The 18141-nt window shown below is 38.2% G+C and overlaps 1 protein-coding gene across 1 annotated transcript; it reads right to left on the bottom strand.

Annotated features, from left to right (window-relative positions):
- Positions 1-9809: 9809 nt before the first annotated feature.
- Positions 9810-17324, bottom strand: LOC134627812 (glycoprotein-N-acetylgalactosamine 3-beta-galactosyltransferase 1-B-like). Its single transcript, XM_063474209.1, has 4 exons — positions 16804-17324; positions 16407-16677; positions 13452-14116; positions 9810-12578 (listed from the first exon to the last, which is right to left on the bottom strand). Exons 2-4 carry the CDS (start codon positions 16630-16632, stop codon positions 12279-12281), a joined length of 1191 nt encoding a protein of 396 aa, XP_063330279.1. The 5' UTR covers positions 16633-16677; positions 16804-17324; the 3' UTR covers positions 9810-12278.
- Between the last annotated feature and the right edge of the window lie 817 nt (positions 17325-18141).

The raw sequence follows: 18141 nt of genomic DNA, 5'->3' as shown, positions 1-18141 counted from the left end.
ATTAAATCTGTTGTAAAAAGTCTGAAGAAGAACTTAAAAAAATTTGATGCAAGAAACATGAACCACCTAAATGTTTCACCTATTTTTTAATATTAGTATTAGTTGCTGACTATTTACATCCCAACAGAACAGATTTGGGATGTGTTAGAAGGGGAGATTGACATCATGGATGTGCAGATGACGAATATGGAGCAACTGTGTGATGCTGTCGTGTCAGTATGAACCAAAGTTTTAAAAACTTTGTTGAATCTGTGCCATGAAGAATTAGTGCAGTTCTAAAAGAAAAAGGAGCTCAATCGAGATAGCAGCAAGACTACTTAATGACATGACCGATGAGTGTACAACACAAATATATGACGCTCTTGCCCAGACACAGGAAAGCAGTCCTATTTAATGTGGTTCATAAATAAGATAAGATGTTTAATTAGAGGACTGCTTGCTTACACAGTAATTTCTGCAGGGAATTCAGTGGAAATGACACATATGGATGGGATTAAGACCCTAGGGTCCAATTAAAAATCATCAAAAGCTTTTTCATATAAGTGGAGCACTTTATTTACATCAACAGGTTTTGAACCACAGGTTTTTTTAAGTGCCTGCTTCACTCTCATTCCAGAAAAGTTAGGCAGGCTAAGCCAGTCATGTTTCAAAATCATGACAGGGAGGAGTCATAGAGTAAAGAAGGCATGAACCTTTGCTCAGTATCTGTCACCTGCCCCAGTTCCGTGTGACTGTCTCATTAAAACCTCCACTTGCATATGATAAGTAAAAGCTTTAAAAGCAGTTTGAGCCGCCAGATATAATAGGACCTGATTAAAAAGAATTTTACCACAAAATCAAAGTAATTCAAAAACAAAATCAGAAATCTAATATTTGCTTTGTTTTTTTAATCACAGTCAATGGAAAAAAAATTAAAATGAAAATTACACAATGTAATTCATTACTGCTTGGAATATTTCCATAGTTGCAGATGCAGGTGTGTCATTTAGCAGCGCTACAAAACAAAAAAAGAAAATAGCTGGAAACCCCGAAGCTGGAGGCGTATCCCACGCTCTCATCATTCAGCCATCAGAACAAGGTGCACCCACCGGTTTGTGTAATGCATGACTGAGCACGACTGCAGCCAGATATATTTAAAGTACTTGTCTTTTAGATAAGTAAGTACATTATTTGTAGTTTCTTCTGATGGTTCTAGTTATTGTGAAGTAATGGCACAAGAAGTCTCTCTGCAAGAAAAACTCAATGGGCCAACGAGCTTCTAAGTCTTTAATTAAGTGTGATTGATTCGGTCTCATGGAGTCAGGAACCATGAGCACACATACACACAGGCACTGATACACTGATTACTAATGAGTATTTGTTTTTGTGTAGTTAGAAAGACTTTAAACATTTAGATTTATTGTTGCAATAGAATATTTTTGCCCATGGCAAAACTGGATTCAAAGTAACTGAGGTAAAAAAAAAAGAAAGAAGAAGAAGAAGAAAGAAATAGAAAAGCTCAGAACTTTTATATGTGTCTGAATGAAATTGTTTGATTGCAACCATGAAGGTGGAATAATGATAATAAATTGTATATATCAGTATATGGTGCATGTGTGTGTTAGCGTGTGTGTGTGTGTGCGTGCGTGCGTGCGTGCGTGCGCGTGGACGGGTATTAACATCTTCATGGGGACCAAAAATTGGTAGTTTACTATACTTGTGGGGACAATCAGCCCTCGTGGGGACCAAAATCCCGGTCCCCACGAGTTTAAAGGCATTTTTGAGACTCAAAATGTGGTTTTAGTGTCAGGGTTACAATTAGGTTATGGTTAGGTTTAGGGTCAGGGTCAGGGTTAGGCATTCATTTTTGATGGTTAGGGTTAGGGTAAGCGGCTAGGGAAAGCATTGTGTCAATGAGATGTCCCCACAAGGATATAAATACACACATGTGTGCGTGTGTGTGTGTGTGTGTGTGTGCGTGTGTGTGTGTGTGTGTGTGCGTGTGCTTGGCCAGTAACTAAACAGCTTCAAAGCCCTTCAGCGAAAGATGAATTGTTCTCAGTGCATTTCATGTTCTGTACAAAATGAAAGCTTTAACATTCTAAATCAAGTTTAAGAGATGCTAATACCAGGTTTCAGCAACTATGGACAGAGTTAGCTGGGTGATGCCTACTGCTAACTGCTAGAGTCATTTGAAAATAAATAAAGCTATCAATAAAGCATTATCAATTTATCAAATTAACCACCGACAAATTGAATAAAAGTGTTAAAAATATTTTCCATTTAAAATTAAAACAAAAAGAAACCAACGAAACCAATTGTTCTGCATGTGATGAGTAGGCTATCTGTAGGGGTGTTTCTTCTGTCTCATCAAGCCACTGATGAGCTGTTGGCACTGTAATTTAATTCAGTTCAGTTTAATTTATAATCTGACCTAATCACAACAACAGTCGCCTCAATGTACTTACAATAACACAGAGAAAACTCCAGCAATCAGACAACGCCTTATGAGTAAGCGCTCAGCAACAGTGGGAAGAAAAAACTTTTAATAATAATTAAAATCTAGAGAGTGAATCCAGAGAGAACACATAGTGAGTAAAAAAGGTGACTGAAGAAGAACCATTGCATCATGGGAAGCCGCCAGCAGCATAGGCCTGTTGCAGTGTAACTAAGAGTGGATTGAGGGTCAACTTATCCAGTCCTAACTATAAGATTTATCAAAAAAAAAAAGAAGAAAGTTTTAAGACCAATCTTAAAAGCAAAGGGTGTCTGTCTCCCAAATACAAACTCACAGAGAGAACTGGTTCCACAGAAGGAACTAAATGCTGAAGGCTCTGCTTCCCATTCAACTTTTAAATACCTTGCGAACCACAAATAAGCCAGCAGTCTGAGAGCGAAGTGCTCTATTGGAGTACTATGAGGTCTTTAGGATGAGACAGGGTTTGATTATTTACTCTAATTTTAGAGATACTGCACAAATGCAAGAAGGCAGTCCTGTATATTTGTCTAATGTGCACACTGAAGAAGATATCCTGGTCAAAAACAAGTCCACCTGGTTAGACACCATGTTTCTAGGATTTTTACAATAACCTCAGTTTTGCCTGAATTTAGAGGTCATTCCAGTCATTATGTCTAATAAGTAATAGCTTAAATTTTGCATGTGTCATCTGGCTTCATGGATAGCTAAAGCTGGGTTTCATTTTCATAGCAATGACAACATATGGTATGTTTTGTGGCATATGGTAAACAAAACTGCCCAAGGGAAGATGTCTAATGCAAATAGAGTTTTTCCTAGCAACTAGCAACCAATTCTGTGGAACTCTGTGGAGCGAATAAATTGTAGTGTTTGAGAAACAGGAAGGCTGACTGACATGTTTGACAGGAGATAATAGCTAAAACTTTATGGCACTTACTTTGGAATGAACAAGTTTCATAATGTCTTGTGGCAAACACTACATGCTCATATATGTTCACATTTAATGTGGTGATGTCACTCATTACATTAAAGGGAGCAGCGATGCTAAATAATTAAACACACACGCATCTTTAAATTTGCTCTTGTGAATGTCTGTCACTGTAACACAAGTCATCCTAAGAGAACAGGCAACAAATATCTGCAAGCTACACCGCCCTAAAAAGTTAGTTCACACCCTGACCACAAACCTAAACTCTGCCTCTTCAACTCATATGTAAAGTATGATTGCTTCCAGCTGGATAATGCACCATGTCACAAAGCTCACTGTAGTCAAATGGCCTTCGCAGTCACCAGAGCTCAGTTCAACAGTGCACCTTCGGGTGAAACAGGAGATTCTCATCATGGACGTGCAGCCGACAAGTCCTTGTTAAATTCTTCATTTTTGCCCAAAGAATTAAGACAGATTTGAAGCAAAAGTCTAACTGGGCGGTAGCACAGAGCACCTAAGGAAGTGGCCAGTAAATGTATATATTACAGAAAATAAGTAAAAGTGTATTTTCACCTGTACTATGCTGATTACTGTCATTAATACACTAGGTGAACAAATATTGAAGATGTAATGTGTGAGAATTTATGAGATTTTCACTGTTCAGACATGCCCTTTTCATATAAGCGTCATCAAACTTGAATTTCAATTTTTGTTTGTGGAGGAAGAAGTCATTCAGAAGTCTTCAGCTTGTTGTTGCAGTTGTCATTAACTCAGAGATCGTAGGAGGTTTGCGCTCTGTCCAATTAAAACTAAACCAGTGATACCAGAACAGCCTGTAGGGCATACTCTACTTTCCAAGTCCAGACACACAGGCCCATTAAATACATAATTTCCTGGGGCATATAAACTCACCCGTACATCATCCCATGGTTAAATTTATTATTTTAATATCATTACTGGAAAAAATCTTATATCTTCTAGACTCCCTGTTATATTAGAATTCTTAATTCTACATTAATAATAAAAGGAAGGTTTCCTAAGTCATGGTAACTCCCAGGAAGTAATATACATTATATACCACATTAAACATTTTCTTTTAATGTCTCTTGCATTAAATAAGGAATGGACAAAGGTCTGTACACAATTCAGCATACAAATGAGCTCCAGGTTAAAAGAAAAAAAAAGAAAGTAATGTTTAAGCCAAAGTTTTATCCACATGAGGATGAAACATTTAGCTCTATTGTGATATTTGTGCAGATTTTTTGCCTGTTTCTTTCTATGTCTTAATGAAAAAAATATCCTTTTTTCAATGAGGAACATCTAATGAGGCAGTTACTACAAATTATGTGTATACATGTGCAAGGGTGGGACAGAGTTTTGGGTGGTGGGTGGAGTGCTAATCGGATTAAAAATTAACTCAAGCTATATAAAATTTGAGAAAGAGAAATCCTGCTGTGTTAAAAGACTGGCTTCAACGTGACATGGCGCTGCTCTGATGCGAAGGGAAAAGCTGGAGTGATTGTTGGTTTATACATAAAGATCAGCTCAGGGTAAGATTTTTTACACTTTTGGTTTGTTACATGAGTCTTTACATGGCTGACTGCATGAATTAAATTATATTGTGGGATTATGTGATAACACAATACTCCATGGCTATTTTAATCCATTTTGACTTAAATCATAAGCAATTAGGTCAAAATGTATCACTTGATGCACTATAGTTATCTGATTATTTAAAACTTACTATATTATTCCTTAATTATTCTTATTTCTAGCAGCCAGTTGAGGTGGAATGAGGTGAGAATAAATAAATATAAGTATAGGAAAACAGCAATGGAGTGATAGCAAATGAAAATAATTGTCATACTATATGCACAAAATATGGCATACCTACACATTACAGCTGCAGGAGCTGCTCAGACATGGAAATCCATGCCATGAAGCTCCTAGCACAGTTTTTGTGTTGATGCCAGAAGAAGTTTGTAGCCTTTCAGTTATTAAGCCCACCTTTTTCCACCTCAGGACTCAGCGACTTGTCATTGCAACTTGGTTGTAACTGGGATAGGCTGCAGACTATCCCAGTTGCCAAAGGGCAAGAGGCAATCTACGACCTGGAAAGGTCACCAGTCAGTCGCAGAGCTAACACAAAGAGCCAGACAACTATTTGCACTCACATTCACACCTACAGGCATATAGTTAATTACCAGTTAACCTAACACCAGTAATTCCATGTCGCTGGACTGCGGGAGGAAGCCGGAGCACCCAGTGCTAACAGTGGCATTCACCCATTCCTTCATAAATATTTGTAAAGGTGGACTGCGTGGCTACGTATTTGACTTACGTCTTTGAATACAACTGAATTCAAAGATTAAGAGGTGTGGCACAATACTTCGTCTACATGGTGTTTGCTCAGTCAGTAAGCAGCTTTCAGATAAAGTTTTTATCAACAGCACAATGTTTCAAAGGTTAAGCTCCTCCTCAGACTTCTGAAAAGAGAGAAAAAAATGTAAACAATAAAATAGGAACTGCTCATGTTGGCTAATAGACATGTATTTGACGTATATTTGACAGATATTGACAATAGACAATGCCATCCTTCTATCACTTATCTGTGTTTGTGTTGCGTGGGCACCAGTTCGAGCAGAGAGTCTCAAGCCATCTGAGAAATATGATCTCTCCAGCCAGTCATTGGTCTGCCCTGAGCCTAGGCAGACAATAGACAATGTTGTGTATTGTGCATATCCAGCTGACATGGTTATTAGTTCAAAAGGTGTTAGAGGAAACACTGAAACAGTAGCGTTTACTCTGTATTCTGTTATGAACACACTAGAGAAAGTTTACTGTAAGCTTGTGTTTCAGCTGTAACATACAAAATTCAAGAGCAATGCTCATGAAATTCTGGAAGAATGTCATGTTTTTCTGGGATATACCTGAATCCCACAAATCACAAAACATTTTAAAAATTCAGTCAAAAATGCATCACAGTCAACAGACAGAGGAAAAAATAATATGAAATCAACAACCTGCTACGAGGTTTAGTTCACCTTTAGTTTTAAATACTGATGGCAAAGCACTTTGTATGTTGTGTGGTTTAGTAAAAACTAGTACTTTAGGTCTGTGTAATTTTATTGGACAGGGAGCTCATCATTTTGTATTTTGATGAGGGCGTTGTCTGTCATATCTGTCCAAAATATTCCATATTTGTTTAACTGATTTTAGATCTGTTTCCTTCAAAGCCATGGCATCATTTTCATAGTCATCAAACTAGTTAGTGATCCCTTTGGCCCTGCTGAAAAGACCACTCCAATCAGGACAGAAATGTTTCATCAAGTGTATCATTAGCAGATAATTGTGGCACTTAGGGCAATTTTGTGCTGATTTGCTGACCCTCCACCCCAAAAAAGTCACGTTTTGTAACTGTCTCTGGTCTTGAACTGTCCCACAGCAGAACAGAGTCACAGATCCCATCATTGAAATTGCCAAGGTTTCAATGTGTTCCTTTTGGTTTTCTGCATAGCGCTCTTCATGCTGTTAACAGCATGAGATTTACGTTCCCTCATTTGAAGCACAATAAAAGGGAAAAGTGAATTATTTAATGAAGAAATGGCTGTGGTCATGGACAGCAGAATAGATTAGTAGATTACATAATTCACACTAAAGTTAATGAACTTTATATAATGGTGGTGATGCCACAGAAGCAAATTGAAGCTTTACTAAACCAGTATTAGGCCTTTAGAGACTCTGACATAATATTTAAGGCTAATCAGTGGGCAGATAATTGCTATGCATCTAAAATCTCGTTTTATCTATCCATGAACCAAGATGACACACACCAGTTAGTTAAACTGCATGAGTGTCTTAAAAGACATAAAGACCTGGATGATATCTGATTTCCTGCTTCTAAATTCAAATCAAACTGAGGTTATTGCACTCAGCCATAAGAATCTGACATCCAGCCAGATGCTTATTCTGGATGGCAACATCCTGTCCCAGAGTGATACTGAAAAACTAGTTCATGCATTTGTTACTTCAAGACTGGACTACTGTAATTCATCATTATCAGGATGTCCTAAAAACTCCCTGAAAAGCCTTCAGTGGATCCAAAATGCTGCAGCAAGAGCACTGATAGGGACTAGAAAAGGAGAGCATATTTCTCCTATACTAGCTTCTCGTGCTTGGTTCCCAGTGAAATCCTGAATTGAATTTTTAATCCTTCTCCTTATATGTAACGTCTTGAATAATCAGGCCTCATTAAGACCTCACAGTACCGTATCACTTTGAATCGAGCTCTTCACTCTCAGACTGCTGGCTTACTTGTGGTTCCTAGAGTGTTCTGAAGTAGAATTGGAAGCAGAGCATTCCATTTTTAGGCCTCTCTTCTGTGGAACCAGCTCCCAGTTTGTATTCAGGATACAGACACCCTCTCTGCTTTTAAGATTAGGCTTAAAACTTTCCTTTTTGATAAATCTTATAGTTAGGGCTGGATCAGGTGACCCTAAATTCATCCCAAGTTATGTAGCAATAGGCCTAGGCTGCTGGGGGCCGAGTGCCCAGGATGGAAATGACACAGGAACTATTAGAAGCAATTATAGGCACTTTGCTTAACTATTCAGAAAAACAATATTAAATGTTTATATTTTAGCCAAATGCAAAAATAGATGTGCTTTAAACCAAATACTCCAAAACTATTTTAAGACACTCTGGGGTCAACAATAATTTGATATGCATCATTCATACAACTATATGAAAATGAGTGCCACAGTTCTGCACAAGGCAGATGAGTACCACTAAGATAAACTGGTGCCTTAAAGAAGCAGTATTTAACTATACTCAAACAGCTTTGCTGCATCGTTGTAAACTGAAGTTACACAACACATCGCTAAGTGTTGTGGAGGATAGTTCAACAGAGAACAAAGAACACCTTAACCACAGATACATGGAGACACCTCCCATCTGATTCCCTAATGTGTAAATTCACTTGTAGCTTACTTACGTCTTTTGTTTTTCTTTTTACCTTTAATCCAGTGATTCACAGTTCAGTGAAGTGATGGAGGGAACACATTTTTCACTGGTTGCATTGAGTATCTTCATCTTACTGACTGTGAGGTGTTGGTATGAAGAAGAGGCCTACAATCCACTGACAGAGGTATGACTAAGTCAAATGAGATGCACTCACATTTCCACGCAGAACTTCGGAGCCACTGCAGCAAACATATTAAATAAGAAGTTGAAAAAATAACAATACTGAGCAAAAGGCTAACTCGTTTTCACTGTCCCCCAAGGCTGGATCAGACCGTGATTTGAAGAGATTTGATGACATCGGTTATGACAGCTTTATGGGTCTGATGGGACGGAGAAATGCTGCTCTGACAAACAGTATGCCAAGAATTTTTGCTTAACTTTTGCTAAGAATGAAACTCATTTAACCTGTAGTTGTTTTAACATAAAAAGCAGCTGAATTCGGTGTTAAACAAGTTTTCATCATTGTGCTTTACTGAATGCAATATTTTTCTTTTGCAGGGGACACTGATCACAGCCTTGCTGATCTGTTGGGGTGGAGAACAAGTGAGTGCCTTTGGAATCAGTAGAACAGTTCTTACTAGAAGGAAGATGTGCTGATAAATGAATTAGATGCATTTTCTTAAATCTCAGGTCACTTTTAAGCACCTTCAGAAGCACTTGTTAGGTTTAGACTTCAAAAACAACATGGTTAGGCATAGGTGTTAAAACAGTAACAGTAAACCACACTTCTTGATGGATGAGCTGGGAGCAACTGTTCGCTCTCAATCAAGAGGCAGCATTACACTCTCTACAGCTTCTCCTGACCTTTTCACGCCTATCATAAGCGCTCAGGCTGAACCTGTGAAAAGGTGGTGGATCTGTCAAGTCTGGTATTCCATGGCAAGTGACAAATCTGGTTCCACGAAGCAGTGAGCGGTGTTTTTTGATCAGTGTAGATAGCTTGAAGGCACTTTACTTTTCTTCGCAACAGGTATGACTAGTCTGCATGGAAACAGGTATGCAGAGAAGAGAGGAGGCGGTTTCACTGATCATGGGAAGGCTGAGGTAAGAAACCTGCTCACTTGAGAAAAAAGAAAGACAGAAGAAAGAAAGTTATGTATCTTTTTTGTGCAAATGTTTTGACTGAATTTTGGATTTTTTTTCCCCTCAGGATGGAACGCTTTGTTTAATGGAGACATGACACATACTTGTATCATCAACCCTCATGGTGAAACTTGGGCTTTTCCATCGCGCTGTAAACCCTCAGGGCTACTGTACTTGTGGACAATGTCCATCCGCCCATCAAATATTATTCACAGTCATAGTAACCCTGCATGAATGTTCCTCTGCTGTGATGAGAAAAATGCTCTGACATTATGCAAATACATGTAAACAAAAACAAGATATACAATAAAATATGCCTTTATTTATAGTGATTAAATTACCATTTCACTAAAAACAATCCTGCACACCGATTACATTATGTGTGCTCACACATTAAAATGAACTCATATCCACACTGAAGTGTATCGACTCAATTAAGATTTCAATTCCAACATAAATATGTTTCAAATATAAATATAGTACTGTACACCATTCCCTTTAAGAAAACTCTGAAATGAGAAGATTGTCAAGGACTGCCCCATTAGAAATGATGCGGCTGAGATCAAATGTGAGCGTGAGCAGCCAAAAGAAAGATGAGAAGAAAAAAAACGTTTTTTTAAAACATGCTCTGGTGAACATGCATGTGTTCGTGCACATACTACAGAAACCAAGTGTAAACACAAAGTTTCATTTGAAAATATCAACCTCATACATTTTTAATCTTGAAGAAAATGTGGTCATAAAAAAAAAAAAAGAAAAAAAATGGCCACCGTTCCATGAAAACTTTTAGTCACTCTGCAGATATGTGCCAAATTCCTTCTGCTTATTTCAGCATTTAATCTCGCCTTTGGTGATTACTGTATCTACCACAGGTTTAATGTCTGGTTAGAAACTAGCAAAAGAACTGTTATTAATTTTATTTTATTTTTTACATGTGCAAAGTGTGCCAACTTCAAATGAGGCCTGACTGACAAAGAATTTCAAAATAACACCACCTTCTTCAAACTGTTAAAAAAAACAAAAAAGACATTCACTGACTTGAATGAAGCTCAAACACATTACAACAGATGGATTCGGTAAAATAAAACACCCATCTGAATCAACACTCTCTTCACGCTCATGTCACAGTGCTAAGTCAAGTGTGCAGCTAATGGCTGGCTCATACAATCTCAATTTACAAGGCACAAGCTAATGACTCCACTGTGGGAAGATGCAGAAAACTGTGTGCAGCACGTTACACAGAAAGGTAACCATGTGCTGTGGGTGGGTTGATTAAGATCACTTTTCATTCCAGAGAAGAAAAAACAAGTTTGACTAACTTGTTCTTCATCCAACTGAAGACTTTTACAACAACCAAAGTCTGTGCTGACTGAAGTCCTCTTTAAAAAAAACAAACAACCACAAGCGCCAAGAGTCACTACACAATTAGCCCGATCACATATAACAGCTGAAAAGGCTCATCAGCCTTCACTGTGGTCTTGTGTGAAATCTTTGGCTGCATTGTAGAAATTTAGATAGCTGGGCTTTCCTTTTAAAGCATAACAGTCACCTCACTATTGAGGAGTATGCAATCAAAATATTTTCCTAAAATACATTTAGTAACGTATGACATCTGTTATATCAAATATTAATACAATCAGTTGCCAGTTTATTAGGTACACCTAGGCACACATGTAATAAATTCTTCTTTCTAAACTAGTTTCAGACACATGTTTTATGTGTAGTTTGAACATTGCACAGCTGGATATGTTAATTAAACAGAGAAAACTTCAGGATGGATTCTGTTTCAGCTCTTGTCTACCTAATAATCTGGCAACTGAGATCATTTTTAATAGCTGTTACTGTTTAATTAAGGCTGAATGTGTGATAAAAATTTATTTTGCCAGATTTTGAGAGTATATATATATTGCTATTTAACCATCCATGGGACAAAATGTATTATTTTATAGAGAATAAAAGATTGACCTATTCATCACTTTTTTAAAACTTTTTTTTTCACTGTTACTTTGAAAAATAGGAATTTCAAAAGAGATCCACTTTGATTAGCCTATTTACTTTTTAGGAAAACAGCAGTTTTTCACCAATTCTGGTGTCTGATTTACCAAGAGATGCAGACTAATGGGTACATAAATATTATTAGTTAAGTGTAACTAATTCACTTAAGTAAACCTTTTAGACTTATGCAACGTCTTGGTTTAAAACATGTCTTCAAAGAAGGAACTTGTCAAAACACAAAACAACCAAAAATAAAAAGTAAAGAGATGCTACCCCTGTATTTTCTGTGAAAAGGCTTTTAAGCACAACCCTAAACGCTAGTGTTTGGGAGGCATCAAACTCTTGTAAACAACAATATGATCTGACATAAACCAGGTTTCAGGCACATGTAGCTATAAGTGTGAACTGAAGCCTAACAACTCCAGCAAGCCTTAAAGAGTGTTAGAACAAGTTTTACTGGGACTGTTGTGGTAAGAAATGAAAGAACAGAAAAGTCACTTTTTTAAAAAATGCACTGGAAATACCGGTTTACTTTGTTTTCAGAACAACAGAAAAGTGAGTCCTGTTATGGAACAATCTGTAAAAACACCTGACAAAACTGACATACAGAGCCACAGGCCACCTTTTAGCATGGAGAACACCCAGTCTTGCTGTCAAAGTTCACTAGCAGTCTAAGTGGACAAAGTTTTTATACTTCACTTTGATTATCAGAATGGATACCCAAACACTCAACACCCCAAATCCACCGCAAATCCTAATGATCAGTACCCTCAACACTGCTACAAAGTCCTACTGTTATTTACCCTCTGCAGCAGCAGGACCATCTTTACCATCTACAGGAGGGGGATCTTCATTCTGTCTCTTGTCAGTTCTGGATAGGTCTGGATGGACTAGTTTTTGTTCCAGCTTTTTGTCTTTTTTCCCAGCATCCCAGGATTCAAACTTATTTATACTGTAGCCAGGTGGGGTGGGAGGCTGATAGCGATATCTGTAGCCAAAGGCACGCAGGTGATAGGTGTAATATTCCATTAAATACATGCCTACAGCATCCACGTAATGGAAAGATACTGACATGTCCGAGCAGCAGTTAGGACCCTGAAAAAAAGAAGAAAAAAAAAAAAGAAGATATGGTTATTAATACACATGGAAGCATGTTTGTTGTGTAAACAAAATTAAATGTCAATGTGAATGGGTGGAGTGCAAAAGAAGACTAATTGTCTTGCATCAGACTATTTATTCATGCTTGATAAATCCAGAAATAAATGCAAGACTCCATCAGTTTGGTTAAACAGTAGGGCAGTAACAAAACTACAGTACCCAGCCCACAGTCTTGTTGCGATATCACCATTTTGTGGGTCTAAACACCATGTGTATAAATGCTAGTTGACAGTGGCAGTGTTGGTAACAAGCATCATGTTCAAGATGCTCATGCAGATTATGATTTAACCAGGTGTAGCTGTGCTAGTTGATGACTGATTAAAGAATGCTAGTCTGGTTAAACATATAATGTTAAAACTGGACATATTATGCACCCTTACTGATTTTATTCTTGGACTCTACTAGAGTAGCTTTGCATGATACAAAATTTTGAATTAATTCAAGCACTCTCTTATATTAGCTGCTCTTCCAGTAAGCTCACTTTATTCAGCCTGGATGCACCTCACAAGCAAGAGAGTGCAGTCCAAAGCTTCAGCTTTTGGCTAATAGAGATCAAGCATATAACGCCAACCTCAATATTTAAAAATCCACATTAGCTTCCACCACTTTGCACGCATGCCAGAAAGAAAAAACAACAAGCATAACAGGTCCACTTTAAACATTGTTCTAGTATGGAGTGAAGTGGAAATGCATCAGAATATTTGCAGGTGAGAATTCAGTTAAAATATTAATAGTGTTCAGCTTTCTTTAAACCTCTTTAATAGTGATGTCAAGAGTAAACACAGTGTCAATGGTGTCTGCCACACTTGCCTCTGAGATGGGGTAGTAGCAGTAGCTCCAATACCAGAAGCTCTTTGGAAATTTGGCAGTGAGATGCTGCTCAAGGACAAAGGGGTGAAATGTCTCCCTATGAAAAGAGTCTCTGGAGTCTCCAGCCAGCACCCCAACTTTCTCCATGCACTGCCCCATTGCCAGGTCCTCTACGGAGGTAGTATGAGTACACTGTTTGCTTTTAAAACCTTCTACAAATCTCCGCAAAGCCTCTTTGCTCAGTACGTAGCCTGCACCACCGCTCATGTAGCCCTGCTTAGTGTAGGGCTTGAATCGTCTGCCGAAGTAAATAGGCTCATCAGGAGTGTGGTTTGCAAGAATCCAGCGCAGGTTGTCCACTATGACGTAGGTGTCGTCATCTGCCTTGAGGAACCAATCTGCCTCATCTGCATAATGCTCATAGGCATAATGGTAGGCCCGAATTGTTTTCCAGTACAGCTGATCCCGACCCTCCTTTGTACCTAATCCCACTGTGGGGAAGTCGGGGTCATCCACAGAGCTCATGAAGACAACAATATTGCAATGGCGACTCCAGGTGTACTTCACATGTCGAGTCTTCGTCTCCAGGTTTTTGGGTCCAGTCATCACCCAGCAAAGAATACGCACCTTTTTGTACAATTCATCAGCCATGCGGCTATCCTCACCTGGTAAGGACACACAGACATTATTATCATTTCACTGACTGAAAAAAAGATGAGTCCCAACTGTTTCAGGAACCTCCTACAACTACTGATGGTCCTGCAGGGTAAACTAAAGGAAAGATGTTTTGCTCAAATGTTATTGTTGGTGACTGTGCTTCCAGGTTCGCAAATACACAATGCAGATAAAAAGACAAGATTTCACATTTAATTTGCTGATGACAATGTGGAAATATTGAGACTAGGTGTGGTTGGTAATAATTCTGTCACAAAAAAGCAGTGCAGATCAGTGCAGTGCAACAGCTATTTAGATAAACAGTTTGGGCAAGTTACCAGTAATTAATTACTTCACCTTAAGTTTACATCAAATCTGAGTACTCAAGGTATATTTGCACATACATAATATACCAGATTACTGGAAAAAGTGGGGATCAGTCAGGTAATAACATGCTTTCATGCACTACAACACCCCATGAAGTGTACGGACCCCTGTAACATTTTACTATAGCATACAAAATCTGCCTGCCTGCCTGCGAACTCCTCCAACATAATCAGGAGTTGAGCAACCAAAATGTGCATAGTACACAGGTACTGCACATATTAAGCCGATGAAATTTATGATTATTATGAACTGCCTGGCAACCACCTACCAACGGGTAAAAGAATCCATTCAGCATTTATGCACCTATATTATTTTATAAAAGTGTTATACACTTGATTGGTCTGATAAGCAGTGTAAGGTGATCAAACCCTCTCGTCTGAAAGATTCAAAAACTTTATTTGACTATCTTTCCAGTTTTATCTGTGATCTTCTTTAATAGGTGTCATGGCTGCTTTGAATATTTTATTTCACTGTTATGAGTGACTCTGTGTGTATTCAGTTTCGTTTTTCCAGGGAGAACAAAAAGCTCTAGTAACTAATAATCATGACTCAGTACAGTGATAGGCACTTTTATTCACAGCTTAAATGAAACTGTTACTAAAATGGTTTTACTTATCAGCGGTCTGCTAGAAATCTGCTGACTTAAACAAATTACAGAGACATGAGAGGTTTTTGTTCCCCTGTCCTGGATTACAGAAACCAGTTTCCAATTCTCATGACACTAACACAGTTGGACTCTTCCCTTCAATGTATGCTAATACACTCGTTTGCATTTTCCCTGTGCTACGTGTTCCTGAGCTTTCACATCTTTCTCCTTCCTTGTGGATTCCAGGTCATGACCTGCCGACTGCTGAGCTTCCTGAGGGTGTAGTCAATCATCCCCACTTTATCCTCATGATTATATGACTATTGGTTTCTTGTTTGTTCTTGTCCACAGTTCTCACTTGGTAATGTTCCAATCTTGATTGGTTATAAGGGATTTATACTTCTTTGTTAAATCTACGCCATAAGCACACTGTAACCACAAACCTCTTTGAAATCCTAGATTGTGTCCTAGCGTGCACGTCCCTAGAAATGTAAACACACAGCTGTCCGTAGAGCCCACTTTTGACTACATTACTGCGTCATGGGTTTTACATAGATTCATATCATAGAGAAAATACTCAGGTATAACAGGAAAGGCTACTTAGCTGTTATAAACAGGCTTGAGAGAGTTAAGCCTGCAGTAAAGGAAAACAACCTCAATCTAAAACAAATGTAACTTGGCTCTGTTAATTGTCAAACACAGAGCACATTTTTGTTAATCAAAATAAAAAATATTGAAAAATAAAAAACAGATTACTGCAGACATTTCAGTTAAATAAGGCAACAAGGTGACTCAGAACCTGTGCTCTAAGTGAATGAATAACGTACAATCTTCAAGGATATAACTATGTAGTTTGTGGTCACGTGCAAGAGATAAAGTTTTATAAACCAGACTCAACCCTTTTCCTTGTTGAGAACATATGTCCTAAAAGTCTGAAGATAAATAGAATCACGTTCTCACTTGGCCTGAAGATAAAATATTGTTCTCGTTTAAACCAAAACATTTCACCCCTTTCAAACATTGAAAGGTTTTTACCTATATTTGTAGCTACTGTAGCAGTTCATAGCTTTCTATGCTTCACTACCTATACATATAATTTACAAACTTGCCTAGCAGAAAGTGAAACTACTATGGTGTAAAAGGTACTACAAGGAAGAAGTGAAATTTAAAAAGGAAGTTTTCATTTATGCTGTAAGTGTAGCTGACCAAAGTCCATACCGTATATTATTAAAGATCGCGAAAATCTGACATTTTATCAGAAGATTCAAAGTCTGAAACACACAGATTGGTGTTTAATTAAGGCATTAAAAAGGCACATGCTGTGATACCTATGTGATGAGGGTGCTTGAGGTTGAAAAGTGCAGACCCCTCTTTCTTCCACATTTTCTTTTCCTCCTCGAGCTGTTGCTGGTAGTCCTGAATTCTAGCCAAGGTGGTGACTTGATGCATTGGCAGAGTCTTCTCAAACCAAAGCTGCCGCAGAAACACGTACAGCGTGAGGGTTCCCACCACAAAGCCCGCATAAAATGAGATTCTGGGTCCGAGGGTCTTCATGGTGGACCGGATGTCCTCACGGGCAGAGACTTAACTTGGCAGCAGCTGCATACGAGAGCAAAGGAAGCATGGACCTAAGTTTCATTACAAGGGTCTCGAGCTGTAGACGTGTTGACTATGAGCATGATGACAAGTGTTTGTCACTCCCTGTTAAAGGTGTGGTTTACTCACCAGCTTTAGCCTATCAACCATAGCAGCTTTATGACAGCACACAGTTAGTCCATAGGTGTTCAAACACTTCCACGCATAAAGCAGCGTTTTCCTTCAGGTAGCCCAGCTAGCTACACTTGCTAAGTTAACACGTATGATGGTGGGTATGGGGGTGGGGTAAAAACCTGCTGGGTAAACTAAAAGAATATGTATGTTAACCGAGAAAACAAAATTTCCCCGGAAGAAAAATAGAACTAAGTACAGTCACAGCCATAACCAATTAATCAGTTTCTCCAGTCATGTGTGTTAGGACAGCTGGCGATAGCTAACTGGCTAGTCCGTTATTTTTCCGAGTGCTAACGTTAACTTTCCATCACGTCGCGGTTACACGGCGCGAGAGGAAGCGACGCAGCCCACTGACGGGCTGAAAAAAATCCTGACAGGAATAAAGTCAGAGAGTTTAGTGAAACTGTCACGCAGATTACAATAGTATTACTAATATTATGCGAAACACGCCAAGAACTACATCTAACTTGTCTGCCGCTTCCTTCCGTCTAAAAAAAGTAACTTCCGGTCAATTTATTCAAAAGAAAAGCGCAGACATGTTTTCACATAAATTAATATGGAGGGTGGCGTGTTTTCTTTATAAAATAATACGTAATAATATGACTTTTGTTTTCTCAAAAAAAGATGTGAGTTGTGGAATATATTTGACTGTGAAAGTTGAGCATAAATACAGTTATATAAACAAAGGAAGCAAAGTCTGGTTACAGTGACAAAGAGAAAATACAAAAAAAGGACTGACCTTTGTTCCGCCTGTGGTTTCAACACAGACTGGATCATGTGTTGACCCCATCACTTCTTCTTTGTCTATTCACTCCTATGTTTCTTCCTTTTCTAGGCTAAATTGATTTCGTTAACAGGGGTTTACATATGTGGTAGGATAAAACTTTCACTGCATAATTACTGTTCTTTAAAGTGTGTTGATATTAAATAAATGAATTAAATAATTATAAGAGTCATGTATCAACAAAATTAAAGCCGAATGTTAATTTATAACTTATTTCAACTGTTATATTTGTTACCCAATTTGGCTATCATTAAGTTGGGAAAATAGAAACGCCAATGTAAAGGGCTGTTTTGTATTTCTAATATTTTTTGTTTTACTTTTTAAATACATAGTTCTGCATTTTGTCTCAGTGCAAACCTGTTGTAACTTGTTGTTGTCAGTGTAATAAGTGGTTCTGAATTTCCCTCACTGAAGGCTGCCAATAATGTGGCTCAGAGGACAGGTTTTAAAACTGAATAAAATTTTAAAATTCAGAACAAGCACTGCAGTCAAAAATGTCCAGTACACAC

Source organism: Pelmatolapia mariae, linkage group LG5 (assembly GCF_036321145.2).
Source record: "Pelmatolapia mariae isolate MD_Pm_ZW linkage group LG5, Pm_UMD_F_2, whole genome shotgun sequence".
In the NCBI taxonomy this organism is placed as follows: Eukaryota; Metazoa; Chordata; class Actinopteri; order Cichliformes; family Cichlidae; genus Pelmatolapia; species Pelmatolapia mariae.
Note: the sequence above shows the minus strand (reverse complement) of the source record. Positions and strands in the feature narration are given on the sequence as shown.